Source organism: Sciurus carolinensis, chromosome 3, assembly GCF_902686445.1.
Source record: "Sciurus carolinensis chromosome 3, mSciCar1.2, whole genome shotgun sequence".
Classification (NCBI taxonomy): domain Eukaryota; kingdom Metazoa; phylum Chordata; class Mammalia; order Rodentia; family Sciuridae; genus Sciurus; species Sciurus carolinensis.
Window position 1 is genome coordinate 61,197,036 of NC_062215.1, and position 20,541 is coordinate 61,217,576.

At 38.8% G+C, this 20,541-nt stretch overlaps 1 protein-coding gene across 4 annotated transcripts in view; it reads left to right on the forward strand.

The window, feature by feature from the left end:
• Smg6 (SMG6 nonsense mediated mRNA decay factor) overlaps positions 1-20,541 on the forward strand; it is a 239,452-nt gene that overhangs the window by 19,701 nt on the left and 199,210 nt on the right. For all 4 annotated transcript variants that reach the window (XM_047547528.1, XM_047547531.1, XM_047547529.1 and 1 more), the window contains 2 exons: positions 7,643-7,753; positions 8,108-8,320. In XM_047547528.1, the coding sequence (XP_047403484.1) occupies positions 7,643-7,753; positions 8,108-8,320 (324 nt within the window). The remainder of the gene's footprint in view (positions 1-7,642; positions 7,754-8,107; positions 8,321-20,541) is intronic.

The following is a 20,541-nucleotide window of genomic DNA, read 5'->3' on the forward strand; positions in this document are numbered from 1 at the left end:
AGTATGGATGGAATTATATTAAAAATAACTACTGCTTAACTGACTACAATGGTGGGCCAGATATTCATTAAACTATATGGATTATGAAAAGCTAATCTTTCTAGAAGCCTCATGTGTAAATATCTCCAGTTTGCAAATAAGGAAACCTCTAGAACTTGATTAGTTCTATACCTAATAAATGATAGTACTAGAGATTCAGACTCGGGTGGTTGACCTTGGAAAGTGCACCTTTAAACATGCTAGATGAATACAGATGAAGTGCTTTGAAGAATGGTAACAGAAAATAGTGAAAAAAATATATGAAGTAATAGAGTAATATCTTTTTAATATTCTTCCCCTTTGTTTCAGTTTTTTTTTTTTTTTTTTTTTTCCTTCTTTATGATCCTTTTTCCTTCCCTCCCACTCCCTTTCTTCCATGTTAGGGATGAACCTTATACATGCTAGGCAAGTTCTTTACCACGGAGCTCTCCAACAACTACTACTCCCCACCCATCTTTTAAATTTTATTTATTTGCGTTGGTTGGGATTTAACCCAGCTCTTTGTACTTACCAGGCAAGCACTCTACCACTTGACATACATCCCCAGCTCCCCTCATCTTTTTTTTTTATTTTTTTTTATATATTTATTTTTTTAAATTGTATACAAATGGGATACATGTTGTTTCTCTATTTGTACATAGAGTCAAGGCATACCATTTGTGTAATCATACGTTTACATAGGGCAATGATGTTTATTTTTTTTTCCCTTCCCCCACCCCTCCCACCCCTCTTTGCCCTCTATACAGTCCTTCTTTCCTTCATTCTTACCGCTCTCCTTATCCCTAACCCTAAACCTAACCCTAAACCTAATGCTAACCCCTCCCACCCCCCATTATATGTCCTCATCCGCTTATCAGCGAGATCATTCGTCCTTTAGTTTTTTGAGATTGGCTTATCTCACTTAGCATGATATTCTCCAATTTCGTCCATTTGCCTACAAATGCCATAATTTTATCATTCTTCATTGCAGAGTAATATTCCATTGTATAAATATGCCACTGTTTCTTTATCCATTCATCAACTGAAGGGCATCTAGGTTGGTTCCACAATCTGGCTATGGTGAATTGAGCAGCAATGAACATTGATGTGGCTGTATCTCTGTAGTATGCTGATTTTAAGTCCTTTGGGTATAGGCCAAGGAGTGGGATAGCTGGGTCAAATGGTGTTTCCATTCCAAGCTTTCTGAGGAATCTCCATACTGCTTTCCAGAGTGGCTGCACTAATTTGCAACCCCACCAGCGATGTATGAGTGTTCCTTTTTCACCACATCCTCGCCAACACCTATTGTTGCTTGTATTCTTGATAATCACCATTCTAATTGGGGTGAGATGAAATCTTAGGGTAGTTTTGATTTGCATTTCCCTTATTACTAGGGATGTTGATCATTTCTTCATATATCTGTTGATTACTTGTACATCTTCTGTGAAGTGTCTGTTCATTTCCTTAGCCCATTTGTTGATGGGATTATTTGTATTCTTCGTGTAGAGTTTTTTGAGTTCTTTATAGATTCTGGAAATTAGCGCTCTGTCTGAGGTATGGTTGGCAAAGATATTCTCCCACTCCATAGGCTCTCTCTTCACATTTCTGATAGTTTCCTTTGCTGAGAGAAAGCTTTTTAGTTTGAATCTATCCCAGTTGTTGATTCTTGCTTTTATTTCTTGTGCTATGGGAGTCCTGTTAAGGAAGTCTGATCCTAAGCCAACAAGTTGAAGATTTGGACCTACTTTTTCTTCTATAAGATGCAGGGTCTCTGGTCTGATTCCGAGGTCCTTGATCCATTTTGAGTTGAGTTTTGTGTAGGGTGAGAGATAGGGGTTTAATTTCATTCTATTGCATATGGTTTTCCAGTTTTCCCAGCACCATTTGTTGAAGAGGCTATCTTTCCTCCATTGCATATTTTTGGCTCCTTTGTCTAGTATGAGAAAATTGTATTTATTTGGGTTTGTGTCCATGTCCTCTATTCTGTACCATTGATCTACCTGTCTATTTTGGTACCAATACCATGCCGTTTTTGTTACTATTGCTTTGTAGTAGAGTTGAAGATCTGGTATTGCAATACCCCCTGCTTCGCTCTTGCTACTGAGGATTGCTTTAGCTATTCTAGGTTTTTTATTCTTCCAGATGAATTTCATAATTGCTTGCTCTATTTCTGCAAGGTACATCATTGGGATTTTAATTGGAATTTCATTGAATCTGTATAGCACTTTAGGTAGTATAGCCATTTTGACAATATTAATTCTGCCTATCCAGGAACATGGGAGATCTTTCCATTTTCTAAGGTTTTCTTGAATTTCTTTCTTTAGTGTTCTGTAGTTCTCATTGTAGAGGTCTTTCACCTCTTTTGTGAGATTGATTCCCAAGTATTTTATTTTTTTTGAGGCTATTGTGAATGGGGTAGTTTTCCTAATTTCTCTTTCTGAAGATTCATCACTTATGTATAAAAATGCATTGGATTTATGAGCATTGATCTTGTAACCTGCTACTTTACTGAATTCACTTATGAGTTCTAAAAGTTTTCTGGTGGAATTTCCAGGTTCCTCTAAATATATAATCATGTCATCAGCGAACAGGGATAGTTTGAGTTCTTCTTTTCCAATTCGTATCCCTTTAATTTCTTTGGTTTGTCTGATTGCTCTGGCTAGAGTCTCAAGGACGATGTTGAATAGAAGCGGTGAAAGAGGGCATCCCTGCCTTGTTCCAGTTTTTAGGGGGAACGCTTTCAGTTTTTCACCATTTAGAATGATATTAGCCATGGGCTTAGCGTAGATTGCCTTTATAATGTTAAGGAATGTTCCCACTACCCCAGTTTTTTCTAGTGTTTTGAGCATGAAGGGATGCTGTATTTTATCGAATGCTTTTTCTGCATCTATTGAAATAATCATGTGATTCTTAACTTTAAGTCTGTTGATATGGTGAATGACATTTATTGATTTCCGAATGTTGAACCAACCTTGCATCCCTGGGATAAAACCCACTTGATCGTGGTGCACTATCTTTTTAATATATATTTGTATGCGATTTGCTAAAATTTTGTTGAGAATTTTTGCATCGATTTTCATCAAGGATATTGGTCTGAAATTTTCTTTTCTCGATGTGTCTCTGTCTGGTTTAGGTATCAGGGTGATATTGGCTTCATAGAACGAGTTTGGGAGGGTTCCCCCCTCTTCTATTTCATGGAATACTTTGAGGAGTATTGGAATGAGCTCTTCTTTAAAGGTTTTGTAGAACTCGGCTGAGAACCCATCTGGTCCCGTACTTTTCTTTGTTGGTAGACTTTTGATGACCTCTTCTATTTCATTGCTTGAAATTGGTTTATTTAAGTTGTGTATATCCTCCTCGTTCAGTTTAGGTAATTCATATGTCTCTAGAAACTTGTTGATGTCTTCGAGGTTTTCTGTTTTGTTGGAGTATAGATTTTCAAAATAGCTTCTAATTATGTTTTGTATTTCACTCGTGTCTATTGTGATGTTTCCTTGTTCATTCCGAATTTTAGTAATTTGAGTTTTCTCCCTCTTTCTCTTTGTTAGTGTGGCTAAGGGTTTATCAATTTTGTTTATTTTTTCAAAGAACCAACTATTTATTTTGTTAATTTTTCCAATTGTTTCTTTTGTTTCAATTTCGTTGATTTCGGCTCTGATTTTAACTATTTCCTGTCTTCTACTACTTTTGGTATTGGTCTGCTCTTCTTTTTCTAGCGCTTTGAGCTGTAGTGTTAAGTCGTTTATTTGTTGATTTCTACTTCTTTTTTTGAATGCACCCCATGAAATAAATCTTCCTCTAAGTAGTGCTTTCATAGTGTCCCAGAGATTTTGATATGATGTGTCTTTGTTCTCGTTTACTTCTAAGAATTTTTTTATTTCCCTCCTGATGTCTTCTGTTATCCATTTATCATATAATAGTGTATTATTTAATCTCCAGGTATTGGAGAAGTTTCTGTTTTTTATTCTGCCATTTATTTCTAATTTCAATCCATTATGATCTGATAGAGTACAAGGTAGTATCTCTATCTTCTTGTATTTGCTAACAGTAGCTTTGTGGCATAAAATATGGTCTATTTTAGAGAAGGATCCGTGTGCTGCTGAGAAGAAAGTGTATTCGTTCTTTGTTGGATGGTATATTCTATATATGTCCATTAAGTCTAAATTGTTGATTGTGTTGTTGAGATCTATAGTTTCTTTATTCAATTTTTGTTTGGACGATCTATCCAGTGGTGAGAGAGGTGTGTTAAAATCGCCTAGTATTATTGTATTGTGGTCTATTTGATTTCTGGAATTGAGAAGGATTTGTTTGACGTACGTGGATGAGCCAATGTTCGGGGCATAGATATTTATGATTGTTAAGTCTTGCTGATTTATGCTTCCCTTAAGCAGCATGTAATGTCCTTCTTTATCCCTTCTGACTAGTTTTGACTTGAAGTCCACATTATCTGAAATGAGGATGGATACTCCAGCTTTTTTGCTGTGTCCGTGTGCATGGTATGTTTTTCCCCATCCTTTCACCTTTAGTCTATGGGTGTCTCTTTCTATGAGATGAGTCTCTTGCAGGCAGCATATTGTTGGATTTTTCTTTTTAATCCAATCTGCAAGTCTGTGTCTTTTGATTGATGAATTCAGGCCATTGACATTCAGGGTTATTATTGTGATATGATTTGTATTCCCAGTCAATTGACTCATATTTGTTTTTGACATGATTTGGTTTCTCCTTTATTTGGCTATTCCTTTAGGCTAGCGCCTCCCGTTGCTGATTTGCATCGTTGTTTTTCATCTCTTCCTCATGGAATATTTTGCTGAGAATGTTCTGTAATGCTGGCTTTCTTTTTGTAAATTCCTTTAGCTTTTGTTTATCATGGAAGGATCTTATTTCATCGTCAAATTTGAATGTAAGTTTTGCTGGGTATAAGATTCTTGGTTGGCATCCGTTTTCTTTCAGGGCTTGGTATATGTTGTTCCAGGCCCTTCTGGCTTTTAGGGTCTGGATTGAAAAATCTGCTGATATTCTTATTGGTTTCCCTCTGAATGTAATTTGATTCTTTTCTCTCGCGGCCTTTAAAATTCTGTCTTTATTTTGTATGTTAGGTATTTTCATAATAATGTGCCTTGGTGTGGGTCTGTTGTAATTTTGTATGTTTGGAGTTCTATAAGCCTCTTGTACTTGGTTTTCCATTTCATTCTTCAGATTTGGGAAATTTTCTGTTATTATTTCATTGAATGGATTGTTCATTCCTTTGGTTTGATTCTCTAAGCCTTCCTCAATCCCAATAATTCTTAAATTTGGCCTTTTCATGATATCCCATAATTCTTGTAGATTCTGTTCATGATTTCTTACCATCTTTTCTGTTTGGCCAACTTTGCTTTCAAGGTTAAATAATTTGTCTTCAATGTCTGAGGTTCTGTCTTCCAGGTGTTCTAACCTATTGGTTATGCTTTCTATGGAGTTTTTAACTTGGTTTATTGTTTCCTTCATTTCAAATATTTCAGTTTGTTTTTTTTTCAGTATCTCTAACTCTTTATTGAAATGATCTCTTGCTTCCCGTGTTTGCTCTTTTAACTGTTGATTGGTGCGATCATTTAATGCCTGCATTTGCTCTTTCATCTCATCCTTTAATGCCTGCATTTGCTCTTTCATCTCCTCATTAGCTTCCCTGATCGTTTTAATTACGTACATTCTGAACTCCCTTTCTGACATTTCTTCTGCTGTGCTGTCATTGGGTTTTATTGATGTAGTATCTAGGTTTGTTTGGGACATTTTCTTCCCTTGTTTTCTCATATTGGTCAGCTGTCAGTGGGACCCTGAGATATTCCAGTTTTCCGCTATTGGCTTATAGTGTCCCGGTAGATTTCCAGTGTATCACCTCCCAGCCTTCAGTAGCCTGATGTCTTGGAGGAATCTGATAAAGCAGCGCATCCGAAGAAAACTGCCCCTAGCCCCCTACTGGTTCCACGGTTTGGAACTGGTTCTGTGCGGAAATGCTCTCACTGTGGGCCTGCACCGTGCAGCTGGCCGTGTGGGAGGAGCCCACTGCCGGAATGTGGAAGGCTACTTGGGAAGACTCTAGCTGCCCTGCCTGGCTCCGATAAGCCACCTCTATCTGGGCCTGCCACCCGGGCCGAGCTGTACCCAGTGGGCAGACTCACCTGTGGCTCTATTTCAGTCCAAGTCTCTCAATGCCTCCCCTTCTTAACTCCTGGGTTCTGGAGCGACTGGGGGTGCAGTCTCCCTCTAGGCTGCCATCTTGGATCGCCCCGTGAAGAGAGCCTGCAGCCGGAGTGGGCAGAGCCGCCTGAAGAGGTCTCTGGCTGCCCTGCCCTGATCCCAGAGGCTGCTTGCAGATCGAAGCTCTCCGTTGGTTGGGGGACTTGTGGCTGGTTCTATGTAGAAAACCTCTCACTGGGCGGTCTGGTCTGAGAAGCTAGACTTGAAAGGCACCTCCCCCCGCAGGGGTCCAGGCTACTTGGGGAGGTCTCTGGCTGCCCTATCCTGGTCCCTGAAGCTGCTTGTGTGCCGGAGTACGTTGCGCTGCAGTGGCTCCGGGACTCAGAGCTTGTTCTGGTCAGAAAGGCTCTCACTAGTGGGCCAGTTCCGTTCCGAGAACCTGGAGAAGCTCCATCTTTTTTTTAAGATGGGGTTTTGCTGTGTTGCTCGGGCTTATCTCCCAATTCCTGGGCTCAGGCAGTCCTCTTCCTTTAGCCTCCAGAGTAGTTGGGACTATGGATGTGTGCCACCTTGCCCAGCTTCCTTTACTTTTCATTATTAATTAGTTGTAAAGTGGTCTTGGAGTGTTTATTTGCTGGATTCATTGAATAATACTCATAAAATATTTACCCAAGTATTTATTAAAAAATTATAACAATGGCAGCATCTTTAAGTACAACTAAATGTGAGTCAGGTTATCAGCACATCCCAAGAACTGTGTAAACCTGAAGATTCTGTTCCATGTGTGGCATTATTCCCAAAGGTGAGAATTTGGGAGCTCAGGAAGATTATTGTGTAACTTTTCTAAAATCTCTAAATCAACTCTTGAATCACTTAGTATTTGAACTTAGATCTGACTGGCTCCTAATTTCTTTAGACCATACTGACTCTGATAACAATAGGAAATATGAAGTGAGTTGAACATTCTTTCTCTAAGAACAAAATAAAATTGATACTTATATTTTAAGACAGATAAAACATTTTGTCTTCTTTCTGACTGGGGATTGAACCCAGGCATGTTTTACCATTGAGCTACATCCCTGGTCTTTCTAAAAATTTTTATTTTGAGACAGGGTCTTGCTAAGTTCCTGAGGACCTCAGCCACTTGTGTGGCTGGGATTACATGTGTGTGTCTCTGTGCCCAGCTTTCTTTGTTCTTTTTTCCTTCATATGAGTACTTGGTTCTTGGAGCCCCTCTACACATAAGATATAGTTCTGTGTTGTGCAAGAAGTGACCCCTGATGTAATTGCCATGGTTTCTCCACTAGATAGCATTCTGATTATCTTACTAGAATTCCCAATAACATGGGAGATAGGCTGAGAGAGAGTGTAGGGTTTCCTGGGTTAGTTGTGTTGTGCTGGCATTGGGAAGAATATTGGTTAACTGAGTGTCTCTGGCCTCTTTGTGCAGAGGAGGAAGCTTGATGCTGTATATTACTACATGCGCAGTTTAGCTGCCAGCAACCCTATCCTTACTGCCAAGGAGAGTCTTATGAGCTTGTTTGAAGAGACCAAACGAAAGGTAAGTGGGGATGTAGAAAGAATCATTCCTTCCTAGGAAAATGCATTTCCCTTTGTGTCTCTTCATTCTCAAGGGAATGACTAGTAATGTCCTTAAATACTTGCATTGAACTGTTCTGGTGGTAATCAGTTAGCCCCTGTACAGAGTGAGAGTTTTCAGAAGCTCTTGGGTGTACTTGTTCCAAAGCATCAAGTTCATAGAATTAGTAACTTCTGTGGCAAAGCAAATGGTACTCTGCTACTTCAGTACTGTTTCTTTACTTTTTTTGTAGTTTTTAGGCAACAAATGTAGGTGAGGACTCTTAGTAATTGAGTTCCAGGAGTGTCTGAACTTGTGTGTCTGTCTTCCCTATAGGCAGAACAGATGGAAAAGAAGCAACATGAGGAATTTGAACTGAGCCCTGATCAATGGCGAAAAGGAAAGAAGTCTACTTTCCGGCATGTTGGAGATGACACCACTCGCCTGGAGATCTGGATTCATCCATCCCATACCCGGTCCACTCAGGGCACTGAGTCTGGGAAGGATTCTGAGCAGGAGAATGGACTGGGCAGCCTGAGTCCCAGTGATGTAAGTTCCTGAGAGTGATGCAGTGAGCAAAACTAGCTCTGTAAGCCCCCCTGAGTTGGGGCATAGTGTGAAGTAGGGCAGAGCTGGGTGGGGTCGGGGCAGGCAGCTTATATAATCTTGAAGTGTTCTATAGATGCTTCCCACACATTGCAGAATGCGTCAACCACTTGAGGCTCCCTGATGTCTAATTCCTTCCCACTTGCAGGTTCTTTATCTTTATTGCTTTCTTCTCTCACCACTATGTGGCACTGTATAATTTAGTAAACAGGATTAGTACTTGGTTGATTTCAGTTGGGCATCACTAATGTGATGTGTTAGGATTCTTTGGGAATTTGTACCCTTTTTTTGGTATTGGGGTTTGAACCCAGGGGTGCTTTGCTGTTGAGTAATTCCCTCAGCCCTTTTTATTTTTAGAACAGGTTGGCTAAATTGCCCATTGGTCTTCAACTTCCATTCCTCCTTTCTCAGCCTCCCATGTACAGGGAATTACAGGCATGTGCCATCGTGGCCAGCTGATTTTGTACTTAGTTTTTTCCCTCTTGGTTGACTTTATATTTAGAGAATGAACTGAAGTAGTATGGGTATGTTGGTTAGTCTGGTTTGTGATCAGCTTTTTAGGCTGATCTATTGTTTTATAACTGTGTGTGTGTGTGTGTGTGTGTGTGTGTGTGTGTGTGTGTGTGGTGTGGGTGTGCGTGTGCGTGCGCGGTACTGGGGATTGAACCCAGGGCCTTGCGCATGCAAGGCAAGCACTCTGCCAACTGAACTATAGCCCCATTTCCTTACCTCTTATAACTCTTGGGCTGGGACTTTTTCCTCAAAGCCAGGAGAAATGACAGTAGGAAATCACAGACTTGTATAGAAGGTTTCTCCTTTTCATTTACTCAGTAAATAATTATTGAATACTTGCAGTGTACCAGGCATTAAAGATGCAGTGAATAAGCTCTCTCCTTGCTCTTAAGGTGAGCATTCTACTGAAGAACACAGAAGAGTGAACACAAGCAGAGTACAGTATAATGAATTTCGTTTTGGGGTACATACTCAATTTTGGGGGAGTGCTTGAGCATGGGACCAAAGCAGCCATTGGTAAATTGAAATGCAAAGAATGAATAGGAATTAGCTAGGGGAGAGGTAAGGGAGACTGGTAAAGCATATCCCAGGCAAAGGAAATAGAATTTGCAAAGACCTGAAGCTAGAAAGAGAGAGCACAAGAGTTCATTGTGCCTTGAGATTAATCCAAGGGAGATGTGAAAAGGACTTGAAGCAAGAAATGACTTTGGAGATGGCGAGAAGTAAACAGATGTAAGAATTGAACAGATGTGTTAATGAGGTAGATTCCAAAGGACCTGATTGAACTTGGGGAGATCAGGGAGAAAAGAGTTAAGAATAACACCAGGTTTGTAACTTGGAAACTAGATGGATGATAGTCCATTCCCTGAGATAAGGAATAAAGGTGGAGCTGGTCTTAGTAGAAAGATGATGAGTTTAATTTTAGACCTATTGTTTTTGCCATTGATATAGAACCTTGAAGTAGAGATAGTCAGAGGCTAACAGGTATCTGAAGTTGAGAGCAGATTAAGTCAGAAATGAAGATTAAAAAAAAATTATATATTTATTTCTTAGTTGTTGGTGGACACAATACCTTTAGTTTGTTTATATGTGGTGCTGATGATTGAACACAGGGCCTCACACATGCTAGACAAGCACTCTACCACTGAGCCACAATCCCAGCCCTGAGAAGAGATTTTTGAAGACATCCTTTTGAGATGGTAATGAAGCCATGAGAGTTGACTCATTTATTAGACTAAAGAACATAGAATGGTAAATAAGTTGAAGATCTGAGAAAGAAGACCTTGCATAGGGTTGGAAAGGAGTAGGACCTGTAGCACAGGTGAAAAGATTAACTTGACAGAGGGCAGGAGATCCTGCTTTCTTATGCTTGAGGGAAAGGATGAACTTGGGATTTACCTGGGAATGGAAGTATATTTGTGGGCCTTATGGGAGAAAGATAAGAGAGGAGTTTTTGTTTTTTATTTTCTCTTTGTAGTTGGAGGCATGTTTTTCTAAGAATGAGTCAAAGGTGATGGATAGAAGGGTTTTTCCTTTGGATTTTTTTGGGTGTGTGTGTTGGGGTACTGGGGATTGAGCCCAGAGGTGCTCTTATCACTGAACTATATATCCCCAACCCTTTTTTACTTTTTATTTTGAGACAGGGTCTTGCTAAATTGCTGAGCTGACCTCAAACTTGCGATTCTCTTGCCTTAGTCTCCCAAGATGCTAGGATTATAGACGTGTACTGTACCACTGCACCTAACTCCTTTGGGGTTTAATTTTAAATCCCAGTTTATCTTCCTGTATCTTTTTTTAGTCTTTAGCTGTTTTTTGGTTGACGTAAAAGCAGTCATTGCTTATAAATTAAACTACCACTTCCTATGTACCATAGTATGATTGGAGTTCCTTGTTCATGTGTTATAGTAGGAGTATGTCAAGGAGCATGGGATTGCTGCTGTGGTAGAATCTCTCACTGCTGCCCTCTCCTAGTTTAGATAGTATTGCCTCAAACTGGAAGCCTATTTGGGTAAGAGATAACTTGTTCTGTTGGATTAGCTACCCTATCCAACTTTTTTAAAAATAGAAGCACCAAAGGACAATTTGAGAAAGCCTTTTGTGTCTTTCTTTGATGTTGGCCTTAAGGTTGGGGATCCTCCTTCAAAAAAGATGTAACTAATCTTTTCTTTTTCTTTTTTAATCAATTGCATTTTTTTTTTCAGTTGTAAATGGATACAATACCTTTATTTTACTTATTTTTATGTGGTGCTGAGGATTGAACCCAGTGCCTCACACATGCCAGGGAAGCTCTCTACCACTGAGCTACAACCCCAGCCCGTAACTAATCTTTTCTAGAGCGCTCTCTTCCATAAGATATTTTATTTATTTCCTTTTTAATTAATGTACATTAAGGGCTGGAGCTGTAGCTCAGTGGTAGAGCACTTATCTAGCACATTCAAGGCTCTGGATATGATCCCAGGTACTGCAAAAAAAAAAAAAAAAAAAAAAGTTTACATAAGTTTGTTTTTATTATGGTCATCTCAGAGAAGATGTTCAGCATGTGAGCTCGCATTAGACCCAATGATTTTATTAATTATTTTAATTTTTTTTTTTTTTTTTTGTGATGCTGAGGTTTGAACCCAGGGCCTTGTGCTTGTGAGGCAAGCACTCTACCAACTGAGCTACATCCCCAGCCCCTATTTTAATTTTTTATAGTAAAAACACTGTACAAGTGTGAGAAATAGACAGAGATTGGGGATTATTTTAGTCAGCTTTTTTACTGCTGTGACAAAAAACCTGACGAGCAATTTTAGAGAAGGAAAAGTTTTTATGGGGGCTCATGGTTTCAGAGGCCTCAGTCTGTTCTCTGGGGCTGGAGGTGAGGCAGAACATCATGGTGGAAGAGTGTGGTGAAGGGAAGAAGCTCACATGATGATCAGAAAGCAGAGAAAGACTCCACTTACCAGATACATAATATATACCCCAAAGGCACACCCTCAGTGACCCACCTCCTTCAGCCACGCCCTACCCACCTGCAGTCACCACTCAGTTAATCCCATCAGGGGATTAATTCACTGTTTGGGTTAAGGCTCATAACTCAATCATTTCTCCTCTAAACCTTCTTACATTGTCTCAGACATGAGCTTTTGGGGGACACCTCACATCAAAACCGTAAGAGATATTAAACCCAGAAGCACTGTGCATCTCTGGCCTTTTTTTTTTTTGAGACAGGGTCTTGTAAGTTGCTGAGACTGGCCTCAAACTTGTGATCCTCCTCCTTTAGCCTCCTGAGTTGCTAGGATTACAGGTGTGTGCCACACTGCCTAACACTGTTTATATATTTTTAGTCTATATATTACCCTGGGAGAACTATTTCCCTTAATTAAAAAAAAAAAAAAAAACACCTGTGAGGTTTTTTTTTTTTGTTTGTTTTTTTTTTAATTTCTAGACTACCAGCACTTAAGGAAGAATTCTGCTGTTTTGGGGCTGGGTTTATATGTAGCTCAGTAGTAGAGTGGTTGCCTAGCATGTGTGACACTTAGGTTAGATCCCTAGCATTGAGAAGAAAAAACCCTGCAGTTTTAGCTCTTCTTTTATCCATTAAGATAATCACACTGCTGTTTTTATCTGCTTTTTAGGCCCTGGTCAGCTTCCAACTTTTTTTCTTTCTTGTAGTAGATCCAGTTTGCTTTTTTTGTTCCTGTGAACATACAGATTGATGAGAAGTAGACATTGGTGATACAAAGATTAAAACAACCAAAAGTGATCTTTAAACTCAGAGGCATTTGGTCATGTGGGGAATATAAATTGATAAATACAGTCATGTGCTACATAACATTTCAGTCAGTGACAGACCACATATACAATGGTGGTCCCATAAAATTATATTGTACTTGTCCACATCTTGTAAGTATACTCTGTGATGTTCACACAATGATGAGATTACTTAATGGTACATTTCTGAGAATGAATGTCTATAGGCCTATAGTTAAGCAATGCATGACCATGTGTGATTGTAGCATAGTGCCGTGATGAAGGCATACATGGGGGTGGTAACTGTGGAAGCATACAACTGGAGCGCCTGATCTGGCATGCTTGGTGAAGACTAGGGTGAGGTAGCATTTTGCAGCTGAAGGGTGATGTAAGGGTACTTCTATACTTATGAGAGAAGCATGAAGGCTTAGGGAACTGCAAGTAATTCAGTACAGCTGGAGAATAAGATGTGTGCTCTTGCTAGTTATGTGAGTCATCCTTTCTCCCTTTCCTGCCTGCGTTTCCACATTGAGTTAATACAAGTTCTATTGAGTCTACCTCTTAAACCTAAGTTTAAGTCATCCATTTCTCTCCATTCTCATTGCTGTCACCTAGTCCAAGTTATCCTCATTTCAGTAATCTACATACTACTAAAAGAAATTCCTCATTGTCTTTCCCCATTTATTCCTAGTCCTTCTCAGGTCTTTCTTTTTTAGAAGTAACCCAAATGAGCTTCCAAATACATAATTCTGATCATGTAACTTTCCTTTTGGAAGTCTTTAGTTCTTTCTATTTGCTTTTAGAATCAGGTTAAAAAATCCTTGATAGTCTCCTGGAACCCACGTGATCTGGCCCATACTACTGCTACTACTTTTTTTTTTTTTGGTACTGGGAATTTAACTCAGGGGTGTTTTACTACTGCATCACATCCCCAGCCTTTTTTATTTAATTTAATTTTTTGTGTGTGTGGTGCTGGGGATTAAACCCAGGGTCTTGGGCATGCGAGGCAAGCACTCTACCACCTGAGCTATATTCCCAGCCCTTTTTTTTAGTTTTAGATAGACAAGATGATGCTTTTATTTATTTATTTTTATGTGGTTCTGAGGATGGAACCCAGTGCCTCACACGTGCTAGACAAGTACTCTACCACTAAGCTACAACCCCAGGCCCCTTCTTTATTTTTTATTTTGCTTAACTGGCCCATACTACTTCTTAGACCTTTTTTCTTTCCTTTGTTCTAGTACTCTTCTGACTTCTTCCTTGAAAGGTCCAAATTCTTCTCTAATCCCTGGCTATTGTACATTCTTTCTCCCCACAGTCCATTTCTTCTTACTATTTCTTCTGCCTTTCTCAGTCCCATTCTCATTTATCTTTCAGGTTTTAGCCTAAATTTTTCTTTTCAGGAAAGATTTTCCTGAGCCCCAAGACTGGCTAATTCTCCTTTATGATTCCATATTTCTACTTAAGTAATTTTAGGTGTCATTTTGTTGCTGCTATGGCTTAAGCTCTCTCTCTTGCTTGTTTGAAGGCTTTATGAGAGTAGGGTTATGTGTACTTCGTTCTTTTCTTTGTCCCAGTGTGTGCATATAGGAGATTCTAAATAAATCCTAGTTGAGTATACAAATGAGGGGAAGACAATGAAGAGAAGGTCATAGGGGTTAGATTCTTTCAGAAATATTGAGAAGTTTGGATATCAAATATTGAGCATTTTAAGCTGGGGCATAGTTGGACTTGTATAGTGATCAATATTACTTTTATTCCCAGTATTTGTATTTACTTACGTTTTTGGTTCTAGGGATAATTTATTACTGAATGACATCCCCAGCCTTTTTATATTTTATTTTGAAATAGGATCTTGCTTAGTAACTAAGGGTCTCGCTCAATTGCTGAGGCTGACTTTGGACTTGTGATCTTTCTACCTCAGCCTCCTAAATCCCTGGGATTGTGCCACCACACCCAGCACAAATATGTTTGTCTTTAAAGGAAATTTTTTAAATTGTAGAAGTAATCAAATATAATCAGTGGTACAGTGCCCCAGTGTTTAGTACCTAATACATAAGAAAAAAATCACTTTTTTCTTTTGTTCCAAAACTGAAAATACTGGAAAGAGTTGATCATGGTGGCACATGCCTGTAATCCCAGCAATTTGGGTGGCTGAGGCAGAAGGATGGCAAGTAGTATCAAAAATATAAAATATTAGGAAGAGTGATCATTATACCAATCCCACAAAAATGTTTATGTGTTAAAATGAAAAATGTTTGTATTTCTACCTTCAGAGACAGCACTGTAAAATATTTGATGGATGTCCTTCTAGACCCTTTTTTAGGTCCTGGGGATTACACCTAGGGGCACTTTACCACTGAGCTATATCCCTGGTCTTTTATTTTATTATTATTTGTTTTTAATTTTTGAGACATGGTCTTGCTAAGTGTCTTCTTCTGGTCTCTCTAAGTTGCTGAGGCTAGCCTTGAACTTATCATCCTCCTTCCTTAGCCTCCTGAATTTCTGGGATTACAGGCATGTCCCACAGCACCCAGGTTTCAAGACCATTTTTAAAGCATTTACGCATGTATGTACATACACATACCTGCAGAAACATGAAACACAACACACACGCACTCTATTTTGCAGTGGTGGTGATAGAACCCAAGGCCTTGCACATGTGAGGCAAATGCTTTACCATTGAGCTACACCCTCAGCCCCGAAATACATTCTTTTAACAAAAATTGTGATGATAATATATATTATTATCTGCAATTTCCACTTTTTAAAATTAACAATTGGATATAGAGTCTTTTCTGCTATAATGTAACATGTTCCTAAAAATCAGTGTGCTTTTCAAAATTGGGTAGTAAAACCCCAGGACTTAGCTGGGCATGGTGGCACACAACTGTAACTCCACCAACTCAGGAGAGGTGGAGGTAGAAGGATCACAAATTTGAAGCCAGCCTGGACAGCTTAGTGGGAACCTGTCTCAAAATAGAAAGGGCTGGGGTTATAACTCAGTGGTATAGCGCCCCTGTGTTCAATTCCCAGTACCACTAAAAGAAAAAAGAGCAGGTGAGAAACACCACCAAATAAACGTAGAGCTTATGACTAAAAGGAGTCATTTATACAATCTTATACATGTTAAGTGGTTAAGAAATATGCCAAGAGCTGGTTGTGTACTCTGGAAGGTGAGGTGGGAGGATCACTTGAACCCACAAGTTCAAGACCAGCATGGACAAAACACCAGAAAAAGAAAAAAAAAAAAATGGAAAGACAGTTATAAAATACTACATTAACTAATTTGCCTTGAAAAAGACACAAAGTTTGCTTGTGGAAGTGGGCTTTGGAAGAGTCGCAGCTTATAAGTTACTGTGAATGTGGTAGATACTTTAAATTGAATGGGAAAGAGTAACATAAAATATGAACCACATGTTCATATATTGAACTGAGGTAACTGGTAGATATTTGGGGTTTATGCATGTGTTTTATTTATTTCCATTCATGTCGAACATTTTCCTTTGTTCACCTTTGTTTATTTTGAACAAATTCAAGCATAAGCAAACATAAAATTTGTGTTATGCTCAAAATTTTCCCTAATATATTGATCACAATGGATCAGTTTGCTTTTTCAAAATGAGCTTTATTTATTTTTTTATTTATTTATGTTTTTGCGGTGCTGGGGATCGAACCCAGGGCTTTGTGCGGCTATCTCCCCAGCCCTCAAAATGAGCTTTATATAAGAACTGACTGTATATCATTTGTCTAAGAATGTTTTTAGTATGTTCACAGCATGACTGTATATTTTCTTACAAAGATGTATGTCATTTATTTACTTATCTAGGTAATTTAAATATTTTAGTGCATTGCTTGTTTTTATTAACATTTTTTTGGATGCTTAGTTTTTTCTTTTGTTTTGTTTTGTTTTTTGTTTTCACATTATGGGGGATTAAACCCAAGCCTTTTACCCATGCCAGGCAAGTACTCTACCAATGAGCTGTACACATAGACCTTTTTAAATTTTGTTTTGAGGCAGGGTTATGTTAAGTTGCCCAGGCTGTGCTCAGATTTGGCAGTTATCCTGCCTAAGTCTCCCTAGTAGCAAGAATTATAGGTGTGTACCACCATTCCTAGCTGGGTGATTAGCTTTCATAGGAATTGCTCCTTTAGCAACTATTAGAGTTTTTAGCACAAACTTCTAGAATTCAGATCCGTGAATAATAGAACTTGACTTCAGGTAGTTATTAATAATGATAATAAGGTCCCAAATAGTTTGTTGTCCTTCTGCCAAGCATGAGGTTTGGATATCTCTCTCTCTGTCTCTGTGTCTCTCTCTCTCTTAATGGTTGTAGAAGGTTAGCTTGTGGGTTGTTGGTTTGTAGCCTTGAGATGTGGTTTGGGTTGAACATCCAGCCTGCCAACCTCAACTACAAGTGGCATCCTGTTGCAGTTCACATTTAAACTCTTTCCCCTGCTAGGTAGGCCACTCAGAGTCAGTTGCTGTCATGTTGCCAGGGTTCTGGGCATTATTTGGTGGATGTGCCTCCTACTCTTCTTTATCTCCTTTTGAAAATCAAAACAAAAGGGTACTGCTTGGCAAATGGATGATTGTTGACAGTCATTGAGATAATTAAAGATCCTGAATTACAGCATCAGAAATCATTTTCACAAAGGTACATGTTTCTGATAGAACTGCTAAAGATTTTTTAGATCTAATTGCTCCATTGTCAGCATCTTGAATAGAACATAATACAAGTGTGTCTGCTGGGGAAGAAGGAGCATCTGAGAATGAGAGATGTTGATGGGATTTTGTCTTAGAAACTTTAGTGAATTCTTAGGTTCTGGAATGATTTGGTTTACCATTTCCAGCATTTCCCCAATTCACTGTAACTATTGTAATAACTACAACATGGTTGGCACTGCATGTAGAAAGTAAGTCTTTAGATAAGAAATGTGTCCTTGAATTTGGCTAAGTGGTTGTCAAACTTTCCTTGTCTTTAGCCTCTCTGAATACATTTTGGGGTTCAGTCTATACCATTCCTTAATATCATCTTGTACCTATTATTTGGCCACCTTTGAATCTCCTATATTTTATTTTACCTTGTTTGCCTAAGTTGTGCTCCTTTTGCTCATACTTCTGTTGCATACCATTATTTATTTTATTTCTTCATATAATGTCTGTTTTCAAGACTATACAGGTCTGGAGAATTTAATGCATTTGCCCCTGAGTTTTTGAAAGTAGGAGGGTTGCGTTCTGGGTTCAGTGTTGATCCAGATCAAAGTTTAGTTTACCTATCCATTTGTGCCAGCTTTGTGCTAGAATTGTAAAAATGAATACAACATTATTTTCTCAGATTGCTAGCACACTTTTTCCATGAAAGATCAGGTAGTAAATATTATAGAATTTGAAGGCCATATGATCTCTGTTGCAGTTACACTGTTGTGGTGCTAATGCAGTTATACACAATGCATAAAGGAATGAGCATGGTTGTATTCCAATAAAACTTTTCTGCAAAGATAGGTGATGGGTTGGATTTGGCCAGTGAGGCCTAGTTTGTCAACTTCTGCTCTGGTGGAAGAAGTAGTTACATAAGCAGTATTTTGTATGCAGGTGATTCTTGTTGATTCTGATAGTTATGTTCTATAAATTGCCACACATACACTTCATTAGTGAATATTGGAACTCGCTCCTAAGGGAGTTGCAGAGTTAGGTTCCTTCACACCTCTGGTAACGACGTTTTAGTCAGCTGATGAATATGTAATGTTGTTTTACATGTTTTTCTGCTTAAAGACAACTTACTTAATATATATTGTCAATTCATTAATATTGCACTCACAGATAACAAATACCTGACTCATACCTGACCAAAATTTATCTAATATGTATTTTCTCTATAAAGTGCATCATAGCTTTCTTGCACTAATGAACATTAGACGACACTTCAGAAGCATTATGCTTAGAGGCTAATTATAAACAGCAAAATTATCAATGAAAAGCACAGGAATGTGAAAAAGGTGACCCTAAGTAGACCACAAAAATGACATTTGTTTAAAGTTTGACCAGAAACATGAAGGCAAAGAGATACCTTGTTTGACTTTGGCTAGAGATGTGTTTTAGGTGATTCAATTTTGTGTGTGTGTGTGTGTGTGTGTGCACACGCGCGTGCGTGCTCTATGCATGTCCAAGAATAACCCTAAAAGCACTGTATTGATTTGGGGGGTTACAAGAAAGTTTTAATGAGTTCAGGAAATTCACAGATATACAATCCATAAATAATGAGGCTCAAGTGTAATATAGTGAGTGTCTTGACAGAGGTTTGTACTAGGGTCCTGAGCAAGCACTGAGCAAGCACAGATAAGGTCCCTGTTTCAGACCTAGGAGAGACATGGGTTGAGGAGCGGGGAAAAGAAAGGGAATTTAAAAGACTTCTTGGAGAAATTAACCAGACCAAATGGGAAGAGAGTGTTCCATGAGCAAAGACAGAGAAGGTGTGAAATAACAGAGTTTGTAAGGCATCTAATTCTGTGGTGAGTTGAGGGTTAATTTGAGAACATTGGAGTGGTGAAGAGTAGACTGAGCCTTCCATGGGGCCATGTTCTTTTCTTTTTTCTTTTTTAATTTTTAGTTTTAGATGGACAAAACACTTTTATTTTATTTATTCATTTTATGTGTTGCTGAGGATTGAACTCAGTGCCTCACACGTGTGAGGCAAACGCTCTACTACTGAGGCATACCCTGGACCATGTTCTTTTTAAAAATTTTATTATTTATTTATTTATCCTTTGTAGTGGTAGATGGACAGCATGGCTTTATTTTGTTTTATTTATTTTTATGCAGGTCTAAGGATCAAACTTAGTGCCTCTGCATAATAGGCAAGCCCCAATCCTGGGGCCATGTTCTTGAGTGGTGCTGTGGTCTGTGTGGTAGGAGATCAGTGGGCTGGTCTTCTGTAATATACTTCTGGATTGTGGAAATAATAATTTGTTTATTGAATTTTGTGTTTGATTGTCATGTCTGCATTGTTAATTCACTGAAAGTAGCACTATTCCATTGAAGTTGGTGGGTTGGAGGTTGTCTGAATTTTTTGCCCCACAGTTTGCTGATTCAAAAAGTTTATGGGCTCCTCTTAAACAAAACTTAAGGCATTCAGAACTCAAACATGCTAGTGTCTCTGTGTCTTATTTGTTGGAGAAAATTGCCAATGACTTAAATTTTTTTTTTATTGTAAACAAATGGGATACATGTTGTTTCTCTATTTGTACATGGAGTCAAGGCATACCATTTGTGTAATCATAAATTTACATAGGGTAATGTTGTTTGATTCATTCTGTAATTTTTTTTCCCCTTCTCTCCCACCCCTGTTTTCCCTCTATACAGTCCTTCCTTCCTCCATTCTTACCACCCTCCTTATCCCTAACCCTAAACCTAACCCTAAAAAACGCTAACCCCTCCAACCCCCCATTATATGTCCTCATCCTCTTATCAGCGAGATCATTTGTCCTTTAGTTTTTTGAGATTGGCTTATCTCACTTAGCATGATATTCTCCAATTTCATCCATTTGCCTGCAAATGCCATAATTTTATCATTCTTCATGGCTGAGTAATATTCCATTGTATATATATGCCACAGTTTCTTTATCCATTCATCAACTGAAGGGCATCTAGGTTGGTTCCACAATCTGGCTTTGGTGAATTGAGCAGCAATGAACATTGATGTGGCGGTATCTCTGTAGTATGCTGATTTTAAGTCCTTTGGGTATAGGCCAAGGAGTGGGATAGCTGGGTCAAATGGTGGTTCCATTCCAAGCTTTCTGAGGAATCTCCATACTGCTTTCCAGAGTGGCTGCACTAATTTGCAACCCCATCAGCAATGTATGAGTGTACCTTTTTCCCCACATCCTCTCCAACACCTATTTTTGCTTGTATTCTTGAT